This window comes from Heterocephalus glaber, unplaced genomic scaffold, assembly GCF_053883595.1.
Source record: "Heterocephalus glaber isolate CG9 unplaced genomic scaffold, H.glaber_assembly_v1.0 deba00001571, whole genome shotgun sequence".
Classification (NCBI taxonomy): Eukaryota; Metazoa; Chordata; class Mammalia; order Rodentia; family Bathyergidae; genus Heterocephalus; species Heterocephalus glaber.
Genome location: NW_028258356.1, coordinates 8,984,439 through 8,997,595, shown reverse-complemented (window position 1 = coordinate 8,997,595; position 13,157 = coordinate 8,984,439). Strand labels below are relative to the sequence as shown.

The following is a 13,157-nucleotide window of genomic DNA, read 5'->3' as shown; positions in this document are numbered from 1 at the left end:
CTAAGTACAAGGACGAAAAGACAGGAATGTTTCTGAAAGGAATAAATCCAAGCCATGGTATAGATATAAAATCTTTAGTTTCTAGTAATAGATGGGATATAAGATGACAGTGTATATCATTAGGTATCAGCCTAGGAATTCAAGATTAGATGATTGGAATGATGGCATTTGCCCTAAAGAAAAACAAGGGTGGGATAGGAAGTGGTGGAGTGAAGATACATTTGTGACATTGTCATACACATTATAGGTTTGAAATGGTATGAGAATAAAATGAGAAACTCTCAAACTAGACCCAAAGACTGTTTTGTTTGGTACAATGAAAGCATTCTAAATAAATGTTTTTTTTAATGACAATCATTTATTGTGGGTACTATCTATGGTCTATTTTCTCTTAGAAATAGAACCCATAATTGTTACATGGGCACATGGCCGCCTACAGTAAACAGTACATTTTCTAGTCTATTATAGCTAAGTATAAGGTCTTAAAACTCTAAGAAAGTGGATGAGATGTCAAAATACTAATGAAATAGAATGTATCTTTTTTAGTTGAGTGAAAGTATTTGTCTACTCAAAATTGAGAGGTGGAAGCCCTAAATGGATGATGGTGGGTGAAACAAAGAAAACCCGCTTCTCTATTTCCTCAAGTCATGCATTTAGCTATTTACAGCTTATCTCCAGGTTTAAAAAAATAAATGCTTACCATGTCTTTCATTGTTATGTTAAGTATTCTACTGTTTGCAGCCCTAAGTCTCTCTAATTACCTTGATCATTTTTGCTATTTTCTTCAGTTCATTTTTTTCTTGCCCCAGAGTTAAAAAAAGAAATTTCTAAAAAGTGTTTGTTTTAACATTTAGAAATATTCTGAAATGCTGACTAGGCCTTCTTTACATTTGTTTGGAAAAGTGTTAAATTTCATAAGTGGCATGGTAAAAAAAAAAAGATTTCTATTGAAATATAAATATAACTGTGCTTGGCATGGAGTGATATTGGAATACTGGATTTTTTTATTAATGTTTGCCAACCAAAGTGATCAAAAAAATTGTATTGAAAAATAGCACTCTCAGTGGTCAAGTATTAAAATAAAGTCATTTAGCTAGGTAGAAGTGTGACTAAACCTACAAATGACAGCCATATCCAGCAGTGAAAATGGGTCTGTCCACCAAATCCAGCACACAAGTCATTATGGGTACAAAGAACATTAGAATACAGTTGGATGGTACTCATCTTTAATTATTTGCAGAAAGCGAATGTTTTAAGTGTTTTGTTGTTAATTTATGCCTCTCTGCTTTCACTCTGAGTTGCTCACATGACTGACAACTATAACGCTATAATAATATTTACTGTTAACTGGTATTTCTTAATTAGATAATCCTTTGTTAAGAGTTAGCACTTTATAAAACATCTGTTTCAAATTCCTTATTAAATAAATTAAATGGTCCAAAGAGAAAAAACTTAACACTTTCTCAAAGCGACTTCTTGCTTATCCATTGATTCATTCATTCTTCTATTCATTCATCCCATTAATACTTAATTTTTATTATGTGTAAACCCCTAGTGGAAGCATCTGGAGCACAGAGTAAGATATGAGCCCATATATTTTCAGAGTAGTGGGCATAGAAGGAAAGTATCCATGGAATTAAAATACGTAATTATAAATATGGGTGCTGTACATATTTCTGTAGACAAAGAATCACAAGAAAGGAAGAGGAAGAGAGACAGCAAAGACTTTATGAACAAAGTCGCATTGGGTTGAAGCTTAAAGATCTGGACAGGTGAACATAGATGGAGTAAGAGTTTCAGACAAAGGGAATGGGCTTTCTTTTGCACTTGCAGAATAAATTTCTCAATGTCCAGTTTTTTTCCCCACTTACATTTGAAAAGGCAAGTAAAATCAAAACATTTCCTTAAGAAGCCAGAATGAAAATGGTGACATCACAGTTAATGCTTCATTAAAAAGTGATGCTTATCAAAGTACAAAAAGAGCTCAGGAAAGCCATTAGCTGCAGGGCAGCCTGGCACTTTGCATCTCGAGCAAGCAACTCTAGGAGGGTGGCTCAGCAACACACAGCTATGAGCTAATGCTCACAGAATATCATAAGTTAAATGCCTGAAGAAGATGTCAGTAATAAGTAAAACAGCAGGGTTTCAACTTACATGTGAAAATCCAGACAAATGTGCAGGATCAAGGAAAATATTTACTTTTCATCATATAACAATGAATTGAGGAGTCTGGGACACAAATATTCAAACAAGAATTCTTTCAAATCACATTTACAGAAAAGTGATGGTGTCTGTAGGATTTTTTTACACCTTAATCTCATACGTATACATATATATATATATATATATATATTTAAGAGTAGGTCCATTTTTTCTCACATTTGTGATTGGGTACAGTTATCAGTGATAGAGTAATATCTAGGACTAGCTGTATCAATAAGTAATTAAGTACTTTACCAATACAGAATACTAATTGTAACATACACATTTCCTAGAATTTTGTTCATGAGTTTTTCCACTATAAGCTAAAAATATAATATTTACAGAAGTCAAATTTCCAGGTTTTCAGTTACTCCACCTACATACTGTCTTACACTTGTATTCCTCTATTAGTTCCCATTTCACAGCATGCTTTGTGGTCCACCTAAAAGGAAATTTGCATTTTAAGTTGTGTGAGTCTGTAGGTAACTTTCAGCTACTAACCTTGCTGTCTTCTTTCTCCTTGGCTTTTCCTTGGAAGGGTTTCTTCTCTCCAAATTCACAGGTTGATTTTAATGCAAGCTGACAAGAAAGCATTGAGCTCTCTGTTTCAGCAAGTTCCAGAGGTCCTGAAGAATAATGTTGTGATGTAGCAGTGCCAAGATTTGGTATCGGAAGAGCAGTATGAAGAGGCTTTGACCCAACAGCTGGCTGCCTCAGTTTTGAGGCAACCCCAAGCACAGGCATGGCTTCTATAAAAGTGTCTTTTTGCTGCCAAAGAAAATGCTTCTAACCTCAGTCTGGTAGACTCCAACTTTAGTATTTCCAGAACAAATACTTTAAACAAAACTAGCAGTCATCCTGATTTTAAAAAAAGCAAAACTAATAATATAACTTTCATGAAGAAGTAAAACTTCCCTTCATCTTTAGTTAAGTCTCTTTTTTTTTCTTGCAGGCTGGGATATTCTCTTATCATATTCTTCTCTTCTCTTCTCTTCTCTTCTCTTCTCTTCTCCTCTCTCTTTCTCTCCTTCCCTCCCTACCTCTCCCCCTTTCTTTCCTCCCTCCCTTCCTCCCTCCCTTTCTCTTTTTACTCTGTGACTCAGTGTCTATGTAATACTAACTACTCCCCAGGGAAGTAAACTTTTTGCAAGGTAAATGCTACAAAGGTCCTTCCCTAGGATTAAACAGTTCCTAGTTTTGCCTTTTCTTCTCACTACAGCAGTCTGGAGTCTGAGCTTCGAGAGTAAATAAAGAGGAGAACAACAAAAGGAAAAGCCCTCAATTCAACCGTCAAAGAAACCAAAAGATCACAATAGTGTAAGGACAGGAGTTCTTCCTGACTTCAGAAATAACCAGCCTCTTTTCTCTTTTTAAAGAAAATCATATTTCCACCAACCTTAAAAAAATAGAAGAATGGACATGTTAATGGCCAAAACAAACAGCTGTTGGAAGAACTTTTAGCCCGGAAACAATTTCAGCAATGAAGCTGTTTGTCTGATTTCCAGCTATTTTTCACTGCTGACAGCCCAGAGCCTAGCGTTCATTCTGTTTCATCCCATGAAATCAGGTTAATTTCATGCAGTACTGCAACTGGCAAAAGCAGCTACATTATTCAGGAGACCACACTTGCCTAGTTTATGAAATACAGTAAACAATAATCAAGGTTGTAAATATAGTGTTATTCCTAAATTTTATAATGACAATAAAAATATTCACAGCTAATACTTACAAGGAATGTGCTACATGGAAGTCCCTGTACTAAGCGCATAATGCACTATCACGTATAATCATTGCAATGGCTCAAAAGTATAAGCACAATTGTTTTCTCCTCATTGACAAACAAAGGATTTTGATTCAGATACACTGAATAATGTAAACAAAGTCTGGAGCTAGAAAGTGGAGATATTCACTTTAATAATCATCTTTAAAAATAATTTTAAATGACATTGTTATTCAAGATAAAATCAATTTAAAATTCTAAGCTTCTAAAAAATGTGCAAATATATATTTTATGACAATGAATGGTGTTAATCCCATTCATAAAATATTTTATTTTACCATGCTCCATTTCTGGTAAAAGCACATTAGGGGCAAAGATGTTTTAAGATAATATCTGATGCACATTTATTATTGTCCTCAAAATTGTTGCATGGAAAAAATGAATACAGAAAAAAATTCTCTTATTAGTAAAAATCATATATAAGTGATTGTATTGAGAGTTTGATAGCAATTTCCTCTCTAATAATAAGATTTCTATTTCACATGTTTCTGTTTTTATTTAGGAATTATGCAAGATAAATTATTCATTTTTAACCTATTTAGAAAATTAATAATAGGGTCATCAAATATAAGAATTAGTAAAAGTACAACCAAGGTTCCTAGAAGAATAATTGGATTCTTAATACAAATACTCAATAAAATTTGGTAATTATCAGAATCATGATCATTAGTGTAGAAAATGTCTCTGTAGTAAAGGAATGACATTCTTTGGCCTACTACTTATGGCTCTATAAATTATTATGTACTTTTAGGTAAGGAAACATAATTTTTAGATGAATAAGCCAGTAACTACAGTAAAATATACATGTTTTTGCTGATGCGGCATAAAATAAATTCTAGTACAAGTTACAAATTTTGCAGACATTTCAAAAAATAACTCAGAGAGCTTTACACAATGGGATAATAAAAAACAAATATAACACCAGTGGTCATAGAGAAATGAAATGATTTTTCTGAGGAAGTTACTTTGTAAATTACCAAACATTCAACACACTATAACTTCCAGATTAATGTATTGTTCCTAAAATGAGGGTTCAGTTGTATGAGACATATGCATCCTCACATTGCAAACAAAATATCATAGCTAAAAACAAATAGGACTTTCAAGAAAAATGCATTCTGGGAAGACCATTCAAAATATAGGCAATTTGGGGGAGGAAATCACTGGCAAAAATAGCATTGGTACCTTGGAAGACAATTTGGACCACCTAAGAGTGCATCAGCCCAGAATTTTTTTTTTTTTAAATGAGTAGAAATGTTGTTGACACTTTAAAAAGAAATGGTAGAAAAATCCAGGTAGAAGGCAAATGTTGAGACAATGGGCTTGCTATTGATCTGGAGAGAGGCTCAGTGCCACCTGCAAATATATAAAAACTGTTCCAAACTATAGGTGAGCCCATAATGAGTTCCAGACATGGGCACTTGTTTTGTTTTGCTTTAATTTCTTTAAAGCTGAGCCCAAAGAGTTCCTTTTGACTACAGAAAATTCAAGCCAAGGGCTTTTTTTCCCCACCCAAGATTGTACTGTAATTATACTTTTGACTATTTTGCCTCCCTTTCCCTAGAATTAATCACCCCAATGACAGACACAGCCTCACACAAAGCTATACAACTTTTACATTATACCAACATAGTTGACTTATTTGCCACTTGCAATCGAGCTTACTAGTAGTTTAGAAACATATGTTGGAGCAGAATACACTGTAATCTCTGGAATGTTCCAAATGAAAAAAAACTGTTGCCAGCCATAAGATATTTTTTTTACACTGAAATCCCTTCAGTGTATTGTCTAATATTATTTCATTATGAATGAAATATGGAGTTGAATTTGTAACTACTATCAATCAAACAATAATCATGCAATAACATTTACCACCAAGAACATTGCATGCAACATAACCATGTGATAACATTTGCCACCAAGAGCCACAAAAACAAATTAACTTATTGTAGAAAATTCAGTGTGTCTGGAGCCGTCATCTCATTTCATCCTAAAAGAACATCAGCATTTTGAGGACTAGGAGATGGTCACTGAGCAGTCAAGTAATTAGCTTAAGGTCACAGTTATTAGGCACAGTATACTGCGAAGTTTGAAATGAGGTTTCTCAAACTAAATTCAATAAACCACCACCTGGATTGCTAGTGAAATACGCAGCTTATTGACTTCATCCCGCACCCACAGAGTAAGAACCCCAAGGGAGAGGGAGGTCAGGGAAGCATATTTACATAAATTAATGCTCTTACCTACTAGAATTTACTCTATAAGGTTTGAAATTCGTGATAATTCTGAGAATAGCTTCCTAAATTGTACCTATAATCAAATACCTGCTTCTTTAATAGCTGTATGAATTTGGATGTTGCTGTACCTCAGTTTTATCATCTGCAAAATGGGGGAAAAAACAACTGTACTTCATCCCAAAGTTGCTGTGAGAATTAAAGAAAATAAATGTATGAAGTCATCAGAACAGACTGCATATAGTAAGTGCTCAAAAATGTTAGCTATTAATGTCACAGGAAATATTAAAATCTTGATAATTAGAGAAGTGAGGTCATGAGGTATAATAAGTCCAGGATGTAAAAGGACTGAAAAGGGTGAGAAATTTCTCCAAAGTAAAATGAAATAAATTCCTGGTTATTTCTTTCCATGAAATATAACAGGAAAAATTGCAAGGGCTATCCGAAGCCAACCTTCTAGGCAATAAGAAAATTCTCACCTGGCTCTAATAGTATCAGTGATGTGATTTCTAAACTAAATAATACAATCTCATGTAGTGAAAATTGGCAAACCAGTAATTACTTACTAGAAACAGATTATGAGAAAACAATGATCAACTATCAAACATGCTTGCTAAAAGAAAAAATATGATTGGTTAATCAATTCTGATATCTGATAAAATCGGGAGAGTTACATTTCCATTTTTAACAGCTTGAAGAAAAATTCATACATAATAGAATTTGAGAATCCTAATGCAATATTTCAATGTGACCAGATATACTATCAAGATGTAGATTTTTTTCCTTCATATCCCAAAAGTTCTCTTATGCGCCCTTGCAGTTAATGTCTCACCCCCAACCCAGGGAATGCCTGAAGGGCTGCTTTCTGACATTAGTTTTTCCATTCCTAAAATTTCTTGTAAGTAAAATCAAACAATATTTTTGTGTCTGGATTTTTTTCACTTAGCAGTGCTTCTGAGACTTATCCATGTTGTGATGGATAACAAGAATTCTTTCTTGCCACTGAGATGTGTTCCATCTGATAGATAAGACACCATTTGTCATATATATATATTTGTCATGTGAAAGACACATGATTTGCTTCCAGATGGGGGACATTATGAATAAAGCTCTATAAATATTTTCACATGGTTTGTGTGTGTATTTGTTTTATTTTTTCATGAACAAATAACTACAGGGGATTTCTGGACCATTTGGTAACTATAAATTCAATTGCATAAGAAACTGCCGATTTTCCCCCAAAACATACCATTTTGAACTCTTTCCACTCATGTTGTGTGGGAGTTTTGATTGCTCCACATACTCATCAGTACTTTATACTGTCAGTCTTTAATTTTAGCTCATCTAGTAGTGTCATGTTTTATCAGTTTTAATTTGAATTTTTCTAATAACATTGAGGTTGAGTTATTTTTCCTGTTTACTTGATGAGAATATTATCTTTAGTGTAATATCTTCAAAATGCCCATTTTCAGGGTTTCATTATTGAGTTTTAATGGTTCTTTTAGATATAGCTCATATTCTAGATATGTGGTTTTTGTTTTAATATTTGACCTAGTCTGGAGCTTATCTTTTGTTAGGAGACAATCCTCATATATCTCTCACCTTTCTGCAATCTTATTAACAGATAACTTTGTACTTTTATGCTAACCTACTCTTACAAGGATTTGAGTAGCAAGCATCCATGAAACATAGAGATAAAGCTTTCTTTTGGAGCAAAACATGGCTTGCTGTCTAGTATAATGAAGCAGATTCCTGTGTTCCGGAAAAATGGTATGAGAGGTTTATTTGCAACTATTGTAAAAGACATTTTTTCCCTAAGCTCAAAGTTCCTCTTCTGCATTTTAAACCAATGCATGACCAGCTGTAACTGGTCCTTGTCACATTGTGCTGTACAAGCTAAGTCTTGGGGAACTAGCACAAAAATGATGATATTCTTTCTAGCCATTGCTATTGCTGTGAGTAATAAACTCACTGGTATCTGATGGAGGGGCCTAATGTCTTCTGCCAGCACCCATGAGCATGAACCAGTGTGGCTTTTTAGTTGCAAGCAGGGTATAATCTTGCACTCTTCACAATTTTTAGCAACATTCAGTTGTCTCTACACTGAATTTTAACAATATTATCTGCTTTGTGTATTTTGGAGATTTATCAATGTCATATGCATTTAGGATTGTTTACCCTTAATGAGGTGAATCCTTTAACATATATAACAGAAAGTCCCTTTCTACGTGTGTTATTACTTCTTACTTTCTTATCTACTATTGTTAGTGTCTGATATTCTCCATCCTTTTAAGTTGATCTGTGCCTTTAGAAAGTGAATTTCATGTAGATGATAATGTTTCATTTTGTTGTTTCTTATTTGCTTTAGGGTTTACCATATAAACCATGAAGTTATCGCAGTGTATTTTTGAACCATATTATTGTTCATTCCATATAATGTACAAACTTCCCACAATATTTTTATGTTCTTTCTTACATTCTTATATATATATATATATACATATACATATATATATTAATTGGTACATTTTAGGTATACAATGCATTTGCATTTATCATTGGGCGTTTGTACCTGTACATGATGTATCTTAGTTCTTATTTTTTTCCCCATTACCTGTGCACCCTTCACCCCCACCACCCTTCCCTATTTACATAGACTTTGTTTCCTTTTTTTTTCTTTCACATAATTTTTCCTTTCCTTTCTTCCCTTTCCCCTACCCCTCCCGCCACCCCTCCACCTTTGGGCCTTTTCCTATTTCAAATTATCAATTATTCATTTTAATCATTTTCATCCTTATTTACACTTTCAGTTTCTCACACCAGAGATACTATTCGGTATTTACACATGTGTCCTGTTTATTTCACTTAAGAGTATGGCCTCAAGGCAGAAACAGTAAACTTGCTTTCTTACATTCTTGTTATTGTTGTCATACACTTCACATATACAAAATTACTTTTTTCTGTCAATTATCTTTTAAAAAGAGGAATAACAATAACTAAAAATGAGCTTTGTAATTATCAATATAATTTCCATTTCTCTTCCTACTCTTTCCTTTGTACAAATGCATATTTCCACCAGAAACATTTTCCTTCTCCCTAAATTACTTCCTACAGAAATTCTTTTATTTCACATTTGCCAGTGGTTAACTAGTTCACCAATTGTTTGGATGGAAAAAGAGTTTATTTGGCCTTCATTTTTGAGTGGAATTATTTCTAGGTATAAACTTCTAAATTAAAAATTTTTTTTTTCTCAGTAAAGATGCTACTTCTCTGGTGGTTTGTTTGTTTGTTTGGTTTTTGGGGTTTTTTGACAGAGTCTCATTCTGTAGTTCAGGTTGGCCTTGAACTCACTGTGAGTTCAAGGTGGACCTCAAACTCATGGTGATTCTCCTGCCTCAGCCTCCCAAATACTAGGATTACAAGCCTGTGCTGCCACACCCAGCTACTTCACTGTTTTTCACTTGCATAGTTTCAGAGAAGTGCATTTGAAGGGTGATACTTGTTCATCACCATCTTGGCTGTTTCATCTAGTTCCTCTTATCATTTTCTTTTTATGACTCATTTTCATAGCAATTCAAATTTTATTTGTGTGTGTGTTTTGTGTGCAATTGTCTTCTTTATATTTTTATCACCTTTAGGAAATTTTAGACAATACTTCATAAAATATTAAATATTACCTGCCTCCCCTTGTCTTTCTAGGGCTCCAAGTACACATATGTTGGAAAACCTGATTTGTATCAGACATTACTAATTCTCCTAGCTTTTTAAGACTTATTACTTCTTTTTTTGCTTTCAATTAACTTCTGTTATATTTTCAAGTTCACTAATTTTTAATTTCATAGCATTTAATCTGTCCTAATGCTATCTAGGTTTATTTTAGATAATGAATTTTTTCATCTCTAGAAATTCTATTTGAGTGTCTCTAATGTCTTTCATTTTTCTCATCATATTTATGATTTATTCTACTTTCTTAAATATATGAAGCATCTCTATTACTCTCTAATACCCCTGTTTTGTAATTTTGCCGTCTCTGTCATTTTGAAATGTATTTCTATGGATTTTTTTCCTTTGTATGAGTCATGTGATATTGTATTATATATGGCTGGTAAACTTTTACTAGATGATAGGCATTTTGAATTTATAGCTTGTTGTATAATAGATGTCAAGTAGTGCTTGTGTTTATAATGGAATACAGTTAAGCTGCTTTTAAGATTTCCTTTTAACCTATATTAAGGAATGTTTAGGTTTTGTCTAGAGTTAATTCGGCACCTCTTATAAAAAAATACACTTTTGTGGCAGACTGTATTTAGGTTCTCCATCCCTAAATCTGGATACTGGTGTTAAGAAGTAAGGCGGCACAATCACAAGCCTCTTCTTGATAACTTTGTTTTTGGGGACCATAGACCTGCAGATATGTGTTGCCTAATTGCCGAATAATATTGTTTTAACGACTTATGTCTACTTTCTAGAATTTAAGGCTGGAGGAATAAGTGCTATTAGTCTATAATAGTTAGAAGCACATGGGCTGGAGATTTAGCTCAGTGGTTTCGCCGCCTGCTGCGCAAGCGCAAGGACCCGAATTCGACCCCTGGTACAAAAAAAAAAAAAAAAAAAAAAATAGTTAGAAGCACAAAGAAAGAGGCAAACTCTTAACTGTTTTCCTACAATCCATCTTTCGTATTTGTTGAGTGCTATTAGTTTCACATTAGACTTCAAGACGTTAGACTTTGCATTTTTTATTATCTTTCATGGAGATAAGAATTTTTATTAAACTTTAGGTAAAAAATAATTTGCACTGATAGATTGCAAAATCATCAATTGGATTAGTCTTCATATTTTATGAAAAAATTTTTAGTCATAAAAAATAAAACAAGATACAGTGAATATAGAGTTAAAAATTTTTTTTTCAGATCAAGCTTCAAACACTTAAAACACTAAATAAGATCTGTTTTAGAACCTTTCTTACCAAAATTCCTACTGGCATAATTTTTTTCAGATACCTGGGAAAATATGATATATGTGGAAGTATTAGGCTTATAACATTTTGAAAGGGCAATAATCCAAGATGTACCCTAACTGTGGTATTGAAGCAGGGGAAAAGAAGGTGGGTACCTGGCCATACCATAGTAAGTGAAGAGTACAAAGGATATGATAATAAAACAGTTCATGGATTTTTGCAAATGCATACAATATCCACTAAAGTTAGGATGATCTCAGAAAAGGTAGAAACTATACATTTTCCATGATACACATTTACCATCTTATAGGTTCCTTGCAATATGCTGATAGTTACGTAAGAAAATAAAACTAATCAAACACAGACCTCAATCATAAAATACAATGAAAAGTAAATGTAGAATACTTTGTAATGGCATTAAATGTTGATTTTCTTCCATTTAGGATATGAAACCCCTAGAGTAAAAAGAATATACATATATGGAGACAAAATGGTTGTTTTTTAAAATAACATAATCATTTGGATAGTCATGCTACATAAATTTCAATGCAATAATAAAACAGTAGACTTACATATCTAGATAAATACTCAAAAAGAAGACTTCAAAATTAAAAATACTTATGCTTCAAAGGTCCATTTCTGTTGGCATATATGTACATAAATATATTGTGTTCTAAAGATATAGAAAATCTCATTAAACCAAGTTCTGACAATTTGGTAAAAGTCATCTAATAATTTTAGATGCAACAAAATGTAAAAATGTAACTTTATAAAATTAATCTTTTTTATTATGCTTCCCTTGTCAATTTTATTCTTTTCAGTTATTTTTGAAAATCATATAAAATAGGCTTAAATAAAACAATGATACAATAAAACATAATCATTTGAATATATCAAAAAATGACATTTGTGAAGTTATCAAGTTATACCTGTGAAAGCTCTGGAAGCCTATCAGTAGAACTTTTTTCCATCCCAGCATCTTAGGACCTAACCTATTTTCATTGCTCCTATCCTTTCTGAATCTAAAGGATAATTCTCCCATTCCTAATTTCAGGTATCTTAAGGGTATATCAGATTTTTTTTCAAGAATCGAGAAAACATTTTTATAAAGTTCTATTTTAAACTTTTATTATCTTGAAATTTTAACACATAATCAGCCTATGATTTTAACCCTAACGAGTTAAATTAATTACTGTGACCACAAGATATTACCTTTATCTCCAGAAAAGTTTCTAAATTTCAGATATAATTTAAAATTCTTATCCCTTTATTTTGGAGATCACCTTAAAAAGCCACTCAAGTCAATAACTTGAAAAGTTTGTAACATATTGCTAAGAAATCCAGGGATATTTCAAAACACCTGTGTGAATGTGTGGGTCTGTGTGTGTGTGTGTGTGTGTGTGTGTGTGTAAGAGAAAAAGAAAGAGTCAGCAAGAAGCCTATTATTCCATCTATGTGAAGATATGAAGATAAAATAAGAAATGAGGAAGTATGATGAAAACAGAATCTGATATTTACTTATTTTCTGAGAATTTTATTCATTACTTGGTTTATCTTTTAAAAATAGAAATAATATATAATAAGGGCAGTTTTAGGAAACATGGTGGCAGTATGTAGTTAGGAAGCAACCCAAAGTCACCTACACACTCTGAATATCCATTTATTCATTAACAAAAGTAGTGACTCAAGGCCAACACTTGAAGATGAACTGCTCTTCACTTCTGCAGTGGGGAAACATACAACCTTTCCAGCTGTATGCAATGGCCTCGTTCTCAACAGCCCAGATATAAACTAAATCTATGTTTCTCCGTCAGATACTGTTTAGATTTGAATGTTTTTGCCACCTCCCAATTTCACTTTGAAATTTAATTCCCAGTGCAATAGTGCTATGAGGTATGGCTTTCCAAAGGTGGTGACTGAGGCATGGAGGCTCTGGCCTCATGAGTAATGAAAGACTTGATAAAATATCTTCACTCCTTTCCTT

General features: G+C 33.0%; 1 protein-coding gene across 9 annotated transcripts in view; it reads right to left on the bottom strand.

Moving 5' to 3' along the window:
• Nav3 (neuron navigator 3) overlaps positions 1-13,157 on the bottom strand; it is an 813,909-nt gene that overhangs the window by 347,607 nt on the left and 453,145 nt on the right. For 3 of the 9 annotated variants that reach the window (XM_087192474.1, XM_087192478.1, XM_087192479.1), the window contains exon 1: positions 2,704-11,882. The exons of 3 other annotated variants lie outside the window; for them this stretch is intronic. In XM_087192474.1, coding sequence (XP_087048600.1) covers positions 2,704-2,946 — 243 coding nt within the window. In that variant the 5' untranslated portion in view covers positions 2,947-11,882. Of the gene's footprint in view, positions 1-2,703; positions 11,888-13,157 lie in introns of those variants that run through there. 3 more of the 9 variants (XM_087192475.1, XM_087192472.1, XM_087192476.1) reach the window with 3 other exon arrangements.